Genomic DNA, 19,873 nt, shown 5'->3' with positions numbered 1-19,873 from the left:
TCCCGCGACTTTTTATCGCGCCGGACATAGCGCCGGAGGTCGGTGCTGAAAAAAGGGGCAGAGTTCTTCGATTAATTTCCGTTTCTCTCGGTCTTCCGGTCGCTTCGCGTAAAATGCGTCCGGCTATTTTCGGACTCGACGAGGCGTGTCATATGCATCGACGCATCATTGCGCATTGCTCGCTGGTGCCACGTGTAGAATTTGCCATATAGAATTATTTTAGGATTTTACCACAATTGACAGTTATCGGAAGTGAAATAACAATCTTTGCAGTTTTAATTTTGACCTCACATTAATAACAACAAATTCCAACAACAACTGGTGGCGTGACTCTTTTTCTTTTTTGGTATATAGAGTCGACATCTTAACGACTACAATAATGTCACTCGGTTTATTTTAACACCAATAATGTTTCCAAAAATTACCTGTTGTTTTTGACTAGCCCCTCAGACTCTAATATTGCTAAAGATTGTCCAATTCAATTATAATAAATTCAAGACTATTCGCACGACCACCTGGCGTTGACTCCTAGCCCTTTATTTATCCTTTAATATTTAATCTTTGCTTATCTTCTTATCGCGAGACTCCTCATGGGATTTTTGAAAATAATTTTATTCGCATTTAATTTAATAAATAATCTGATAAGTTGAATTGAATTATGGTGAAAAACTCGCCTCCCTCTTCGCGTAGAAAAAATATATAGTGATCGCGCACGACTATACTTTCCAAATGATCGGGAGAGAGTTAACAGATTCAACTGTGATATGAATGAAAGGGAATCGATGAGCGTGATGTTAAGATAAAATCTGACTCAACCTCTCTCTCTCTCTCTCTCTCGCGCTCCAATCTCATTCATGATGCACATTCACTGCATTTTGTTCCACCCACCCACTCGCGCACGCCGGCTCTGCTACTATAATTGGTTACTTAGGTGGATTTTATCTCCCTGACCACAGGAGAGATCGAGGTCCACCGACAAAAAACAGAACGCTTCGCGCGCCGATTAATTTCCACCTACCTCTTTCTCCCGTTCATTCTCTCTATCCGCGTGTTTATTCGCGCACGAACGCGCGTGCATGTTTTCGAGTCCGCCGAGGCATATTATACCTGCGCGACGCGTCGTTGTGCCTCATCCCCCGGATCCATCGTTCACCCTCGCCTACCCCCTCGTTCCATTTCCCGTCCTCCGGCCATCCGTCGTCCCTCGTTCGACGATCCCGAATTCGTTATAACCAGCCGAGAGCCACGCAACCGTAACTTCGCAGGATACGATGTACGCTACAGAGAGCTCGGCTAAATCAAATTTACAAGCTGCTGAGTGTTTCTCTCCCTCTCTCTCTCTCTCTCTCTCTCTCTGCTTACTCCGGGTATCCTCGGCCCACCGACGACGTGTTCCGGCTTATGCCGCGGCTGAACCACTATTTTCGTCAGAAGTCATTTAAAAGTTTTTCGTGCCGCCATCCACCGTCTGCGCGGCTCGAAGTAGACTCTGAATTATTTATTCGGTGCCGGCTGTGCCCGAGCGAGCACACGCGTTGCGATCGTCGGGGTTACGGTCATTATTTCCCGGCCGATCGCATTATATGCAACCGCGTTGCAGCCACCTTATTCTTCGCTAAAGCGAGATGTACGAGTCGAGGAACCGAAAACTTTTATGGATATCCGATGGAGAGGCGTTATATAGATGCGTATACCTCCTTCACGTCTTAATCGGCTGAGTGTACTAAGGAGATATTGCTGTTGCATATTGCATAGACGTAACTAGGGAAAATATACCATGCTTTAAGACTTAAGATGTTCGTTCTCTCGACGCGGCTGCTAGTATTGTGTATATTAATTGAATAATATATACGAATGAATGAGAAGTAACGAATCAGTTGAAGATTTCAGTATTAATTGTGAAAATATCATTTTCAGTAAATAAATAAAGATGTATACAAATGTAAAGGATAAAGAGAATAAAATTAATAAAAGAAATTTTTATTTATATATATTTTTTTAGAAATTGCGTACATACATAATTCTGTGAATTTAATATTTGCATTTGCGGAAGAAATTGTTCAACTATATAATGTTACTAATAATATTAATACATCGTTTAATTGATAGCATTACTCAATAATAATATTATCCATGAAATATAAAATTATTGGTGGGAAGACGCGGATTATGGCAACACGATAATATCGAATATTCCATGGATTGTTGCGCAAAATATGTATAAATTTTAATTTATTGTTAATAATACAAGTAATTAACCGTAAAAAATTAATTTTAAAGAATGATAATATACGAGAATAATGAATTGTATTAATATAAATACCAGGGACTCTCGCAGTTATAATAAGTAACGTTATTATATTCACGCGATTTTATATGTTTATGATTTTTAATAAATTTTTGTTCGCCGCTGATACAGGATTAAATACGTGTCACATGAAATATTTCAGAGAGAGATTATTTGGAAAAAAAGATTATTTATTATAGACATGTAAAAAATTCGATGTAATATGTATTACATGTGAATTAAATCGAGGGAAAATGTAATATTGTGCACGCAGCTATTTTCCGCACAAAAGTTTATATCGACATATTATTAAGAATATTGAGCGATATTTCTAGCCGAAAATAACCACATTATTTGCAATCTCTGCGATTGAATCTGTAATTAATTATCGATCTGTTCCCATTTATACTTGACGAATTTCTGTGTTTCGCAAAGCATTATTTGAAAAATCTATTATTAGTTAAAATTAAACTTTTGCGCGCGCTATTATTCCTTATTTCATTATTAAATAACTATTACATATTATATCGTTCAGTGTAATCAATATACGATTGATTCTCATGTTTGCTAATTTTCTGATAGGTAAAGTAATCAATGTTTTATGAATCGATGTGTTTCTTTAATTAGATATTATTTGAATGTAAAGAATAAGTAATACAGATTGGATAGAATTGTAGAGTCACATAACTATCGGTTAATCATCGAATAATAATAGACTACAAGAAATTTACTGTCACTTGTCGATGCTTGCAAATAAATAAAGTTTTATAAACATAAAAAAATTGGATGATAATTTATTTTGTGACATTATAATAATGTTAATTAATATGAAAACGTTAAATGTAAATATTTGATTTTAATTGAATTAAATGATTAATTTTAACAGAGACTCCTATAATGCGAAAGGAAGTCTGATACTATAATGATTCGCGTGAATTCATACGATATATATCGATTCATGAATTTAAATAACCCATCAGCGTGTAATGATCCAACAAATTAACTATGCATTTCCTCATAAATGCTTATATATATAAAAATTCTGTATGATTAGCGCGTCTGAAGAAAAATTAGTATATTTTGATAATTTGATATATACATGTATATACGGATGACAAAATTAACAGTATTTTAATCGAAAACAATGTTATTGACAATGAATATTAATATTACATTAAATCCTGAATGATATGTATTTCATGAGAGCATGTTTTGCTCTTTCTGGTTGTGCAAACGAGTAAACCTGAGAGTACGCGCGATTAGCATATATAGCCGCGCGCATTGGATACACCGTGAAGCGTATGCACACGCATGCATATGCATCGCATAGACCGGAATTAGCCTGAAATGTTTAATTGAACGAGCATCATCGACGCGCAAGTCTGCTCGGCGTCGCGATTGATGTATTACACAAACATAGCGCTTACCAAATCGGCGCCCGCCTTAATAATATTAGCTGTACAAGCAACGACGGGAAGAGAGAGAGAGAGAGAGAGAGAGCGCGTTGCCCAATTACTCTTTCGGTGGTGTGGTCGAGTCTCTGCTCGATAATTACGGTATACGCAACGAAAATATTTAATATTACATATACGTATACATATATATTTAATTTGTGCCTCGTAAATTGTCAATTTGTCGAATTGTTTTGCCAATTTCAGTTACATAAAATGTGCGAGGAGAAATTGAAAACGATCATCAGAAATAAATGATACGAGAATGAATTTTATTCATTACAATACATTCTTTCTTGCAATAACGTACACTTTATACGAGTAGTTTCTCGTACGCGCCGATATCCGCGAGAATGAACGAGAGGACGAATGGGAGGAAGAGAGAAAGAGAGAGGAGGAAGCAAAAATACCTACCTGGCCCCATGATAAATGTTCCGACACCCATCACGGCGCAACGACATCACAACGCGTCCCTCAAAACAGAGCTACAATGCGGCCTCTCGTAGCCATTATGCTAAAATGCAATCTCCTGATAACCGCAGCCGCGCCATCGCGGGGCTTAATCTCACCTATCTGTACAGCCGTCGGGGAACGGAAACAAAATGGGAATGAGAGACCGGTCTGCCTGGCCGGGTGATTCGGGATAAAGAGAGCGGCATTGGGGATGCAGAAGGGAGGACGACCAGATAGAGACGGAGAGATAGATAGATAGAGAGAACGAGAGCGCGGACAATGGTGGCGGAGACTGGAGAGATACGAAAAGAAATAAATTCCGCAATCGATAAGCGTCCGGTTAAACGTCAAAGCGCGCCGGTGTGGGTAGACGAGGCACTTTCGATCCTTGACAAAAAACACAATCGCCGATATCCAGGGGATATAAAGCTCGCTCGCTTTGCCTCCCTTTTTCGAGCTCGCCCGCATCTTTTTTCTTTCCGGCGGAAAGTCGAGTCGATGTCGGAATACACGTTGTAATGCCCGCGATCTCTTTGGACTCGTTTCTCATTCTCATTTTCTCTCTCTCTCTCTCTCTCTATTTCTTTCTTCCTCTTTGCGTAGTGGATGGGCTCCGCAATTTTACTACATTGCCGATGGAGATATCCGGGCAAAAATTATTTCCGACTGTTTGAAGAATTGCAACGAAACGTTCCAAATTCCCGTTAAAATGTTGAGTGTTACCTAGTGAATCATTTTCCACTATTAACACGCAAGATTCGTGATACGAATTTATTTATTTTCCCCCCTTATATACATCTCGCAAATATAATTAAAATAGCGAAGGTATATAAATGTGGCACAAATGTGTCACGTTTTTTATTTCATTTTTTCACATTTAATGTTTCAATTTCAAATTCATTCAGATTCGCAAATTTATTTAGGGAGTTCGAAATAAATGCGCCATATGGTTTATTTAAAAGTGGTGCAAGTCAAATGTCGAAACTGTTTCATCCTATTTGTATAACGAGCATATATACATTCTATGAGAACACACACGTGAATGTTGGATATATCAAATGTCGATATCGTCAAACGTTTCATTAATGTGTGTCATACGTGAGTATTAGTTATTGACGTACAAAATGGATTAGAAAAACCTCAAATCACAATTCAGCGGAAATTACTTGCTTTGAAATTGAAAAAAATTCAAATTGTAAAATATAATTACGATTTCTTATGCAAATCATTTTTCAAGATTAAGATTCTTCAGTTTTATTTTTATCGAAACAGTTTATCGAATAGTTCATTGACGTCACATATCTAGCGTCGTGACGCAATTTGCTCAACGATCGATAATCATTGCCACGACTTAATAAGTGAAGAGAAGAAGTGTTCGAGTACTGGCAGCAAAATCGTTCAGCGTTTAGCTCTCTTCCGGGGAAGCATTCGGAAAGTTTAGATACCTCTTCGGGATCCTCTTCCAGGCGAGCGAATAAGCAGGCATTAAAGGCTTAGACCGCAGATCGAATTGGAAGTATCTACGTAACGTTCCTGCACCTTTCCTTACCATCCTCTTCTTCCTGCAATTTCTTCCGTTTCTTCTCTCTCTCTCTCTCTCTCTCTCTCTCTCTCTCTCTCTCTCTCTATCTATCCTCTTGCTCGCTTGATTTCTTTGCCATTGCTCTGCAACGAGCGACCAGGTATACGATCGCGCTTGGTTTAGGTTCCTGCATCGAGAGTCGTCGAGATCCTCGAGTGGATCCGCGAAGCAAAGATGCAGGACGGGGCCGCGCTTAATGGAGGATCATCGTGCGATTTCGTTCGGATTTTGCCAGCGAGAAACTCGCCTCGTGACCAAGTCAGTCCGGCTCGCCAGTTACGGTTACGGTTCTCCCTTTGGTATTTTTTTCCAAGTCGTCGAATAATGTATCATAATGCGGTGATAGGTGATCGCGCCGCAAAATTATACCCTCGCGTTGACCGAGGCGAACGATGGTCCGCCTTTTCACGATACGGTTTTAGAACGTGTCCGTTTCCTGTCCAGTATTTTGCGTGTATACGCACGCAACAATAGCGCGCTTTCAACAACGTGTAAGTGTACGCTTGAATAAGTATGCAGTCATAATATCTGATTGTACATTTGTACTGTAGACTGACATTATTATTCTCTCATTCTTGGTATTAGATAAACATTCTATTATTCTCTTACTGCCGTTGTAATTCTGGCATATCGTTAGAGAGAGTCCGAGGGTGTTGAAACAAACCTCATACGATGATTGATTAATTGGCAGATACATGCATATAAATGATAGTAGTTTGACCGATAAATATTTTATCTTTCGTAATGATTAACATTTTTAATGTACAACGCAAATGTAGCGTGTAATATTTATTGTCGCGTGTTTAATACGTAATATGCATATACCATTGTTATGTTGGAAATATTTCAATTTGTCGCTGAAAGCATGAATCTATAATTTTACATTTTAATGCGTTACTCCGTGCTTCTCTCTTTTTCTCTTGTCTACGATAATTCAAACATTTTTGCCAACATTTTTGAGATTAATATGGACTTTGGTATTTTTTCCAGCGTCACCGAGTCATTGCGAAGCAATCCAAGCGGAATTTCGACATTTCCAGAGCACGTTCGGTGAGTTGACATTTATTATTATATTTGTATAATTAATATATGTCCATTAGTCTTAAAACGCGCAGTTTTAAAATATGAAATTATTTTTGTTAATGGCATAACATCATATATATATGTATAAAGCGATAATTCTCGACAAACATTAAATAATTTTACTTTTATTAAATTTTATTGAATGTTAATTTGCTTATGCAATCTTTAAAGTTTTTAACATCAAATATTTAAAGATTCAAGTTTAAGATAAAAAAAACGAGAATCTGGTTGTTTTTTTTATATCTCTCGTAATTTAAAAGCTACGTTGTCGACGTTTCTGTTACGAAAAATTATTTCACTTTTTCACGAGAAATATCGTTCTGTTCTGCTAAGCACCTCGTAAGCAGCAACTCTTGTTGTCCGATGCGTTCGAAAACCTCTCTCCGTGATTACCTTCCGCGGTGTCCTTTCTCTCCGTGTAAGAAGCGAGCTTAAAAATCGGAGTCGAGTTTAAAATCACGACCTATCAGCTCGGCGTGTCGTGACAGAGAGCGAGAACGTAGAAATGGCCGAGGTTAAGTATCGAGGATCGTCAAGCTACTCGACCGACTTCGTTTCCCAAAGATGAAAGCGCTCTTAATGGAGTACCATTGTCTGGTTTCGTCCAAGTTTCGTCCCAGTGACATCCCCGAGTTCACCCGAGCGTTCGTACTCGCCATTTTATCGCGTTCGGGAATTTCGGTTTCGACCACCGCTTACAAGGTGGTCCGCGAGACAAGGGAGACTGCTCGAACCGGTGTAATTAATGGCTTCATCAGTTCGTTCGCCGACTAATTAATTCGCCGTCTCGAACGTGTCACTTTGCCGCGAAAACTTCCTCTCGACACTACTCCAATACATGGGTCCGAATATTAATCAGCTTAAGGGAAAAGAAAAAAACTTGTGTACCTACGCGTTTTCGAATACAGTGATTAAAATGTTAGTAAAGCTTTTCTCACGTACTACATGTTACAAGCAAATTTTCATTTCGATATAAAACTCAAATATATACCTATTGTAAAATAGTTCAAAATAACAAGAACGCGTATTTTTTTTTTTACATATTTTTTAAATATTAGACATTTTATTTCTTTACATTTGAAATTAAAGCACATATAAAATATTTTTAAGTCTTATACGGAGGTTTTTTTTTTATAATATGAAATCCATTTTTCTTTAGAAAAATTTTCGAAAATTCCAGAATTTTTATTATGCCTTGATACGCATATGAATAAAAGATGTGTTCTTTATTTTGATCTATACAACGTGTTTGAAACTCGTTGCATTTTAAGAGAGATTTTCATAAATTGTTTGATGCTTTCACGAGAAAAACATCCACGGCATTTATTAAGCGCAATTATTAATTGGTTAGGTGTTTCGATATAAAACGGAAAGTTATGTTAGCATACGTCAGTACAAACTCACCCGAGAGGCGATAATTTGCGAAATTCATTAGCATGTTCTCAATCCAATTTAAAATTTCTCTCTTTCTTTCCCTCTCTCTCAGTCTTACTGAATTTTCCGACGTTGAGCATATTCATTATTATATGCATTATGCATATGTTTCTAGTTGCGTTCCAATGCACCATTACATTCTAACGACCATGATTCACAAAGATATACATACATCTCAGAGAGAAAGAGAGATAGGATATATATCTCTCAAAGCTACGAAAGTTAGAAGCGAAACTAAATTTGAGACGAATATTGCTTATTCCATTCTTAAGATATTGATGTTTTATAGTCACAAACGATTGAATTTCAAAGAATAGAAAACGAAATCGCATATTCTTGAGACTTAATTTCAAGTTGACTGCTTCAAAACAAACAATTTTTTTTATGTTTTTCAGATATTTAATAGAAAATTGAACACACACACACAATACACAGAATTGTGAAAAATTAGTGTATTACAAAATTATCGAGATAAAATGCGCGGCCATTGATATACATATATAATTGAGCTAATCTTCGTTAAAATTCGGACACCTTTGGAGAACCGTCTCTCGTGCTTGATCCTTAAATTTATCATCGTTCGCTACGCCTTTTCTGACGGTATGTCGATATTTTTAAGATACGCTCAAGGTAAAATCGCGGCGTGTGTTAAAGGAAAATCTGCAGTCTTCCTGGAATGAGACGGGGTTCGAGAATGACTCGACAAAGTGGAAAAGGGGATCAACGAGAAGAAGGGTGGTGGGAGAGGGTAGGGGGCGAGTTACTTGGGAAGGTTACGGTAATCCGCCGAGCTCATCGTGTAATTTCCCATAAGGCGGCGGAGGCTTGTACTTCTCCTTTACCGAAACTTTCGGTAAAGTATATTTTGCCACTCCTCTCCTAGTGTCTACGTCGATTTCCTTCGTCCTGCCTTTCTTCTCGTCGTTTACACCCTCTCGAACCTGTCTGCGGCAGGCTACAATTTTTATTTTATTTATTTATTTTTTTTTAATTATTTTATTTTTTCAATGTAGCGTTTTATCGTAAGCTTTTTTCCCTCGCTTGATTTTAAAATTCATGTTTTTTTCTATTAATTTATTTCTCAACGTCCTTTCTCATTTTGTCTGTCCCATCAGGATGAGTTTCGAGAGCGGTGCAGTTTCGCGCGTGTCGCGAGGCTTAATTAGGCTAATGGATATCCGTAATTGATGCAACGAGACTGTCCACTCGAGTGCTGAATTACGCCTGCCAGCGGCCCAGCCGCGCCGTGATACGAGTATAATTCGTCCTATCTGCGCGGCGAGAGTGTCTGGTCTCGTGAATTTTTCCGGCACACGCTCGACGGTAATCTTAGGATGCATTATCGACAATTTTTCTTGTTTCGCGAGTTGAACAGTTGCACGCGGTGTATAACCAGAGGATGAGGGAATAATTTCTCTAGCGTGGAATTGAAGAAAACAATGTCGGCAATGAAAAAAAAAAAAAATATATATATATATATATAAAGGGAGAAGGGTTAAGAGAGAAGAGGGTAAATGATAATCTTGAGATCTCCTTTGAATTCATTTAATTTTTAATCTCTCTTGTAGTTACGCACACAAAAGTGAAATAATTTAGAATATTAATTAATCTTCTTACAATTTTCCGTACGACGTAATACGCAAAATGAAATACTGAAATAACAATCCTGACGAACTTTAGCCAAGGTAACTTTGTACGAAGATTTTGCGGTCTCACAAAGACTTGTATTTAAGATTCGTGACAACGGGAGGGGAGAGATTAAGATTAATAACGAAGTCTACTGTATATGCGAGTTGAATCGAGCGTGGAATGTGAAAAAAAATATCGTCATTCGAACCGATATATTTTTATGTCGATTATCTCATTAATAACGCGCGCGCGAGAGAGAGATAACGTTGCGGGCGTTTTACGTTTCTCATATATATTTCTTTCTCTCTCTCTTTTTTCCGGACAGCGGACACAAAAAATTGCGACGCATTTCTCTCTGCTACTACGGACTCGAAACCGCCGGCGTTGCGAAAACGCGCGGTCTGAAATATTAAACCGCGCTAAAAGCCTAAAGTTAAACATCGCGCCCGATTAATTACGAAAGCATGACCGCGAGGGGAGGGGGTAGAAGTGGGGGGGTGGCTTCTAGGTATCTCCACGTTGCGTATTTTTCGCGCGAGAGAGCTTCTCTGCCTTCCGTTTCCGTCAACATATCGCGCCGGCGAAGGTCGGACGGCGGAAGGATGGCCGAGAGGATAGGACAGGACGCGCGACAGGACACGGGACGACGACGGTGTATTCGGTTTCGCGAAATGCAACGGAGGTGCATTAAAGTGCGCGCGCTCCTTTGGCCAGGAATATAATAGAATTTCCTGAGAAGGGAAAGCGCGGAGAAGATTAGAACTGACCGCTAGTCTAAGAGAACATGCTCGTCCTTTATCTTTGATTCGAGGATCAGAGAGAGAGAGAGAGTTTAATTTAAGTCGAGTATCGATTCTTAGATTGAATTGTAGTATCGAAAAATTAGAATTTTGAAGCGATAAAGTTTAAGTATATTGATTTTAATAAATAAAAGAAAAAAAATTTATTTTCAATCCAATGCACTAATTTCTGCCATATTAAATAATTGAAAAATAATTGGAATAGAAAATGAATTTAATTAAAATTTATAAATTTTATTTCATAAAAGATTTAAATAGCAGGAATTGCATTGTATCTACAATTAATAGGGGGGATAAGGTCTTTATTCTAATGAGTTTAAAAAAAATAAATTAAAAATGAATTATTTAGAAGATAAAGATTCTCCGATTAAGTAAATAAGGAAAATTAAGCTAATAATTAAAATGAAATGATTTAATAAAAGAGAGATCTTTCATGAAAGATAAGAATCTGGATAATCATAAATATATCGTCATGGTATTTCTCTCAAACCTTTGTTATTACTGGAAATTTGCAAAGTTTTATAAAATTTAAAAATATATCAATATTAATTAAAATTTTGTTAGAGACCTTTGATCCGTTATTTTCTTCCGGATAGGAATTTCTAGTTAAATTGAATTTTGTCACCAATGTTGAAATGATCGTCAGCCTAACAAAACGTTTAATAACTTTCTTTAAATCAATAAAAATTAATATTAGACGCTAGTGGTGAAAATAAACTTGGCAAAATTGATTTCGACGTAACTAGCAATTTTATTCAATACTTTCACGACGTTTCGACCATTTGGTTGTGGTTCTTATCAAGTGAGAATTCCATCAATTAAAATGAGATTAATGCAACATAAAACCGATCTTATTTAAAATTAATAGACTCATCGTCGTTGACGAAACGTCATAGCGATGGGACGTTGTTTCTCTTTTAACTATTAATTTTAAACAAGATCGGTTTTATGTTGCATTAATCTCATTTTAATTGATATAAAACTATGAAGTCACCAGATGATAATTAAAAAATGGTAATAATTCAATCAACCAATTTTGGCAAATAAATAAATTTATTGAATGTATGTTCTTAAATCAAAGTAAATCACAACTTTTTTAAAAAACAAAAATTCGATCTTAGAATATGACATCATATAATAACATGATAGTATAAAACGAAATAACTATGTAGTTATTTCGTTTTATACTATCATGTTATTATATGATGTCATATTCTAAGATCGAATTTTTGTTTTTTAAAAAAGTTGTGATTTACTTTGATTTAAGAACATAGCACTTGATAAGGGCCGAAACGTTGTGAAAATTCAATAAATTTACTTATTTGCCAGAATTGGTCGATTGAATTATTACCATTTTTTAATCTCATTTTAATTGATGGAATTCTCACTTGATAAGGACCACAAATGATCGAAACGTCGTGAAAGTATTGAATAAAATTGCTAGTTACGTCGAAATCCCAATTTTGCCAAGTTAACTTTCTTTCAAATTCGACGATGGGCCGGATGAGCAGACACCGAATGTAAAGATACATTTACACGGCACCGACGGCGAAGAAGGTATTTCGTCGAGCGCGATAAAAAGCCGGCGCGATAGATACGCTCTAATGCCGCCACTCGCGAGCGGGAGAAATATAATAGAATCTATGACGCGTAAAGCGCGGCCCCTCGTCTTTTACGCCTGCGACAGATAAGCGCACGCTCTCCTACATGCAACGAATAGGCCAAGTCACTCTCTCGGCGGCATTCGCGAAATCGATAACGAGCCTCGCCCGTCGTCGTCGTCGTCGTCGTCGAGCCGAGGAGACCGACAGGCGAGAAACCGCGTCGTCGAGGTTTTCCCCAAACCTGGAATTAATCTTCCCGTCTTTCCGGTATTATAAATTTGCGTCTCGCGAAGTGCGCGGAAGAAAGAACAAATAGTTTTTCTGAAAATTTCTCCGGGCAATTGCAAATATTTATTTTCATATATTAAATAATATTTATAAATTTGTCAAGTATATTATTATTAATATTTATCTCTCTGCGAATCATTATCCATAAAATATGTAAAGAATAGAAATGGAAGGATATTGTTCCCTTTATATGAATATACGCATGGATAATGAGGAGTATGTGCGATTGGCGCAACAAAGGAATTATAACGAAGAGAGCGGAAATATAAAAATTTTATAGAAAAATATGATGTAAGTCCACGACTTTTCCGTGCTTCATAGATATAATAATGCGGATATTATCTCGCGTCTCGCGACAGGAGCTTCCCATTAAATGCAGTGTAATAGACAAAACTAGTCTCCTTAAGAACTCTTATCTTCGCCCGTAGTCGGCCATTACGAGACTCAAGCATTTGCGGAATTTATTTTTAATCGGATCGCCGCCGACGCGACGGAGGGAGAATAAAAAGATCCTCCTATTGGCCGCACTTTCCCTCCTTTCCGCAACGTTCGAAAATTCCCTGGACTGTGCCGCGGTTACCTATCTAACCGATGGGGGCATGGGGGATAATATCCCCCGCTCCCGAAGTTTTCCAACATTGTTTATCGCGGTTGCCGCGAGAGAATAATCGATTAAGGAGAACCCCTCCGATCTCTTTTTCCACCCCCACAACCCTCTTTCCACGGAAACTTTCGTCCTTCCGGCTAACGCCAAATTACTGGTTTCGCCCAGGCCGCATCTGAATGGAGGCTGACAGCACTTCGCAGCTAACGTGCACTCAACTACTTAATAATGTAACAGTCAGCCAACCACTATGCGCCCATTATGTTTCCATGCACGTTGCACAAGAACCCAGAGGTAACAGCCTGCCGGTGGTTGTAATATAGGATTCACATCCTGTATCGCGTTGTTTGTGTATGGCACCGCATCGAGAGAGGAGAGATAGAGAGAAAGGGGAAAAAGGGAGCAACGAAGGGTGAGAGAAGGAGGGATACGGAGAAAGAGAGAGAGAGAGAAATTTATTATGTTCTAGGATAAATCCTCCAAGAACAAAAAGCAAAGTGCAACTGCTCTATATATAGTATATACACAGAAGTGAGTCGGCAGTTATATAAGGTAATAATAGAGAATACAATATGTATCTACATAACAAATAAACGGAACAAGAGAATATAAATTACAGTTATGATAGAAATTACAAAGATTATAAATATGTATCTACAGAAAGACGCACCAAAGTTATATATAAATTAAACAAAAATTAAATAGTTGATCTTCTCTCGCTCCTTTCTCTCTCACTCTCTTTTATATATTTATATAATATCTATTTTCCAGTTAAATTTATTATGTCATATATTATGTAATCGAAATTGTATATATAGTATTGCGTGGATCTACATACATAGTCGAAACATTATCGAGATAGTTTTTCGAAACATCTTCATGTTTTAATCTCTCTTTGTGAAAAACGCAAGAAGCGTAAATCCTCTCTGTGAAGTATTTTCTTTTTTTTCTCTTTCGCATGCTTCTTTCTTTCTACTTTCTCTTATCCGCGAATAAGTCAGATACACAATGTCCTGTTCGTTTTTTCCAAGCTATTTTTAATCTGTTAAATAATATGCCGCGATTATTTGCGCGGAGCATTGCATACTCGAGCCCCGACGTTTACTCCTTCTTCTTAAAACATGCTTTATCAGGTTTTTCCTGGCCTTTTTGCAACGTGTACGTGACGTCTCGCGTCTGTCGGCTCTCTTGAAATCACGGTATTCGAGACCTCTTTTTAATCCAGAAACGTGATATGTTATATATACCTGCGGCGTTTTTTTTTTTTTTTTTTATTAATTTCTCGTATAATTTAATTTAAAAACTGTGGATAAACGTGACATGGTCATGAGAAAAACAGTGTGCACACACAAGTTCACAATGTTATTTAAATTTAATCAGTGCGTAGAGCACCCCTTTTCCAAAGTGCGTTTGTTTTTGTACATTTTGTCTATTGAATTCATTATTATTCTCGACTCTTTATTAATGTCAGGTGAATTTTTTATACGACGCGTATTTTAATTCTGATTCGATGAGATCCGCAAGATTTAGAACGTGAAGTCGAGCCTCTCAATAATGCAAGGTAAAGTCGACGTTCTACGTGCACCTATCTCTTAGTTATACCTTAATTACGTACGTTCGCGGTTATAAAGGGGCCCAAGGTTATGTGAATACACATAACCGAGAACAGTTGTCACAGTGGAAAAGTGGAATAAAACTCTAGATTCGCGACCTGAACGTGCCAATTTATCCTGATTGCGGGTCTTGGAAGACCCGCAGACTTTAACGTGCTATTCGCATCTATTTTTCATCGTGTCATTTTTCTGTTTGAATTGAGACATTACGAGACATATACATGATTGTTACAACCGACGATTTTAATATCTAATGACCGTACATAGGCTGTTCATCGCCGCCTTTCCTGTTAACATCTAATTCCTTGCCGAGAACGTACAGAACTTTTGTATAGTTAGATTCTAGAGTTGCAACGATATATTTGGAACTGTAGATTTTCTAGATGGGTATATATATATTTTTTTTGAAGCGATATATATAATGATTATATAAGTGTACTTTTGAATATAGGAACTTGAATGAAATTTAATTTATAATTTGATTATCGCAAGAGAGAAAGAGAGGGAGAGAAGTTGATACGAGAATTGTGAATGAAACAAGTGACATAATTTTGCGCAACGAAATTTGATTATATCGCAACCGTGAGAAACTCCGTAGCTAGACGAGATCAATGAAGTTGTAGGATATCGCGAGCGATACCTCAATTGTAACGAGGTTATATCGATTCGTTATGAAATAAACTCGAATGCTGTAACGCCTCGTATCAGACATCAAAACTCGCATTCAAACGGAAACGATCTTAAACGCGCTTTCGATTAACCGGAAACTGGATCTTAAAAGTCGCATTTAGAACGCATATAGAAACACAGGGCGCTTTAACGGCGATACGATAAAAATTCGACGATAAATGTAAGTCGAACAGTTCTCCGAGATCCAAAACTGTGCGATACTCGAGATTTCTACGCTTGTTGCAGCGGAATGGATATATATATATATATATATATATATAATATATATATATATATATATATATGTACGTATTCGAGCTACGTATTATAGCTAGTGGGTGTTTTTGGGCGATAAACGTTACAGTTGAAATAATAAAATCCAGTCCGACAATATCGGCGCGAAAATGGGCGTATATCGACACGGATATTATCCTTTCGAAGAAGAACAGTGTGCGATTTAACGCGCGTTTCTTCTCGCGAGGGGATGAAACGGGGAGGATTCTCGATAACTTGCCGATTACCCGGACGGAACGTTTTACGAAGCGCATTACGCGACATAGTGGGAGACTAGAAGGGGGATAATCTCGATTATCGAGGCGGCGTTCGCTGGAAATTACGATCCTCGCAATCTGTCGTCGCGAATTTCGATCGCACGTGAAGAGACTTGTGAATATAATTCGATCCGCTTAATATGTCATTTAATTACTTCATACGTGTAATTTGATTCAGTTTATCCATATACTTGAGAAATAATTTTGTTAAATTGGAGAACGTTGTTCCTTTTCGAAATGAGCTTGAAATCTATCTGTTGTAAGGTTGAAAAACCTCGCAAAGATAAATATTGAAATGTTGCGACTGTTTTACTCAATTTTCTTCGAAATTAATTGGAGCAAATAAAAAAAAATTAGATTTTCTTGAAATGACGATCTCACGAAAATATCATCAGTTATTTGATTTTATCGTTTTAATATGTTTAATAAATGTTATTCAATTAATCTATAATTTTGCCACATTATTTTACTCAAGTTTAGAATTGCTAAATTATGGAGCAGAAAGAGTTTGTTTTATACAGATTGTCCAATTTTGGAATTTACTCGAAAATATAATTCATTTTAAAATTCTTTTCCTTCGCTTTAAACATACTAGACGAATAATGGGGCCGACCATAATCGGGTCAGTCGGTGCTATCGGTGAATTTCGCGCTTAAAATTACGCGAATCCGGATAATGAGTCGCTCTCTTTTTTTTTTGTCTACGATGAACAGCGGCAGTAAAACGGTACGCTCGTTTAAGCGCGATACTTGAAATTTATCACTCGGCGATTCTTCCGCAGATAAATGGACAGTAAATCGCGGTATCGCGGCCCGCGCGCGACACGAGCGCGTTTCTCTTTCGCCATCGCCCGATATCGCGAATTGGTTCAAACCGTATAGCGAAACTTTTTTCAGATTCGTGTAAAAAAAAAAAAAAAAAAAAAGAGAATTAGATACACACACACGTTCGCCATCTCCGTGATGAGAGCGGCCGTTGGAGAGGGACGATGGGGAAGGAAGGGACGGGAAATGAAGCACGTGTGAACGCTGCGCGCGGCATAAAATTCGGGGCTCCCCCGTATGGCGTATGTAAATTGCGTGCAGCGCGCGCGCGACGCGCATGAATTTAACTGCCGCCGCATGTAAATTCACAGCGCCGGTGCATGTAAATTTTATTGCAATCAGCTATTGTAAACAGGATTAGCGCGCGGATGCGACGCTTGAAACCGGCGGGATCGGGCCAGTCGATGGAAATCGTACGAATATTTCGGATTCGGGGACATCTGGCCGCCAGTAGGCAGGGGAAATGCTTGCTTGCTTACTTTACCGCCATCGAAACTAGGCATCGGTATCTGGGGAGCGTTCTGCCCGAACAGGAAATTTTGACATTTTACGGTGTAAATACATTAACGATCTCTTATAGTTCAGTTCTGAGATATATGGTACATTATGCGCGCTACTCGGGTTTATTTTTATTAATTTGTGACTTTTTATTCTCTTTTCTCGAAATTTAATACAAGTCATGTGCGTTATCAGTGACATTCGAAAATATCAAAATATATTTTTGAGAATGGTTGCGAATAATGTATGCATTTATACGCTATTTAATAGAAAATGAGGGAAATTATCTTATCGAATTTAATTTTATCCCAAGGTCGTGCAATCTAGAATGCAACTTGAATAAATCTCTCCACTGGGCGTTGTCTTTCTCGTCTCTCGCGTCAGTTGTGGTGAGCGTGCGGATCCTCGAAATAAGAGAGGGACTGCGTTTAATTTCGAGTAGTTGCGTTGCAAATTCAGTCGCCGGCGGTTCGCAGATTGCGCTCGCAAATATTTGTGCACCCGTATACGTTGAGCATTTTATCGGCGCTGATATTAAATGGCGAATATTAATTAGAAGAGAGGCAGAGCTAGGGGGAGAGAGAGAGAGATGTCGAATCAACAACACACAAAAATGAAAGGAAAAGTTATCGTTATTTTATATTTTTTTAAAATTACTATTTTTTTGAAAACTTTATATAGGGAAATACAGAAAATATTTAAATATTATATTTAAATTGTATATAGATTAAAAGAATATAACTTCCGTTTTTTTTATACACATATCATGCGTTTTCTCATGTTTTTTTGACTATGCAAAACTGTTTCCCAACAAATAAAAATTTTTCATCACGCATACACGACACCTAAATTATTTAATCCGCGTCAGAGCTACAGTGTGTTCACACAAATATACGAGTATCTCATTCTCCTCGCCGCAGTTGTAAGCCATGACGACGACGGTGATTGCGGTTTCGCGTTCCATTAATATTTGCTAATGGTAGTTCTGACCCACATATACAATTATGCACACGGAATCGCTCTCAGAGTTCGAGCTCAGGATCTTTGGTTCCCATCGCTTTGATTCCCATTGCTTTCGCGTTTGGATTCGCAAAAATCTTTCTCTCATTGCACTCGTCGTCCGTTACCGATGCCGTTGCATGTTTCCGAGTGCTTCGGCATTCAAAGCGCGCAATACGCAAGCCGAGGCATGTAATCGACTATCTGTAAATCCTCTACAACTATCGATAAATCCTCTACGACGAATCTATCGCAGATTCGTTCTCTCTCTCCTCTCATCTATATCTATCTTTAGCTCTGTCTCTCTTTCTCGTTAAATACGGTTGTCGCCGAATTTCGCGATTTCGTATTTACTGAAACTGCGTATTATAGTCAATAGGACAAGCCGCTTTCGGCATATTACCCGGTATATATACATATCCGGCGGCACAAAACCCGATAAAATTCACGGGCGGCCCGTTGGGACAGATGGGGAAGAGAAGGAAGCGAATTTATTAAGTCCTACTAAATAATGCGTCTCGCCACGAAACGCGGCTACATTACGCTACAGTTTTCATCGTAATTAACAAACAACCGCTGTTGATTTAAAACAGCATTCCTCAAAGGTACGAAGAGGAAAAAACTTGCTCCGGAAACAACAAATATATCGGAGAAATGTATAAGAAGAATTATAATACAAATCTGTATATAGGGGGACACTCGAAGGAAGATTACAAAATTTGAATCCTTGCATTCTGCGCCATTTACCAAAATACGGTCGGTTCTCTAATCTTGCTAATCCAATTAGGCGAAACCAATTTGCGATACATAAACGGAGATGGGGATGGGAAGCACGGACCTTTCGGTCGACTTTCCAGTACAATTGGCCAGGTGTAAGATCGAATCTCGGGAGATCACGCGTTGCGCAAATGCGAGGCCGGCCATTTCATAATGGAGAAACGACGAAAAGTCAAACGTTATACGTTTACACGTCGACCGACGATATGGGCGATTCTCAGAGAGAATTCTTCGGCGAGTCCTTCGACGATAAAGAGGATTCAGATCGATTTAAGATTCCAATTTCCGGGGGTTTTCGCGGGATGTGGGTCTGTCCTTCTTGGAGAAATCCTCGCGAATACAATGTAATCGACGAAATCTGTGAAACCCTGCTGGGGAAAAAGGGGTAAAACCGTGTTTCTCATACCTTCTGTATTTTTTCCTTGATTTATATTGATAACAAAATTTATGAACTTCCACATTCACATGCGCGCAATTCAAGTTTACATATTTATTGAACAAAATAAAAAACAAAATCGAATCAAAATATATAAAAAAATGACGTGTTGACAGCATGGTTATATTTATCAAAATAATTCCAATAAAATTTAATTTTGATATTTATTTGAGAGATAAAATGCAGAGAATAATAAATATTGAATTATTGAATTTGTTTCCTCTAAAGTAATGAATTATTTATTATTATATAGAGCAAACAAATTCAATAAAGTTCATTTCAATCATGAAG

General features: G+C 37.9%; 1 protein-coding gene across 1 annotated transcript in view; it reads left to right on the top strand.

Moving 5' to 3' along the window:
- The window catches only part of LOC114934106 (uncharacterized), a 215,194-nt gene that overhangs the window by 127,247 nt on the left and 68,074 nt on the right, over positions 1–19,873 (top strand). Inside the window, exon 3 of the mRNA XM_085486588.1 lies at positions 6,764–6,823. Coding sequence (XP_085342714.1) covers positions 6,764–6,823 — 60 coding nt within the window. The remainder of the gene's footprint in view (positions 1–6,763; positions 6,824–19,873) is intronic.

The sequence above is a fragment of the Nylanderia fulva genome, unplaced genomic scaffold (assembly GCF_048542155.1).
Source record: "Nylanderia fulva isolate GAGA-0341 unplaced genomic scaffold, ASM4854215v1 Scaffold45, whole genome shotgun sequence".
NCBI lineage: Eukaryota > Metazoa > Arthropoda > Insecta > Hymenoptera > Formicidae > Nylanderia > Nylanderia fulva.
Note: the sequence above shows the minus strand (reverse complement) of the source record. Positions and strands in the feature narration are given on the sequence as shown.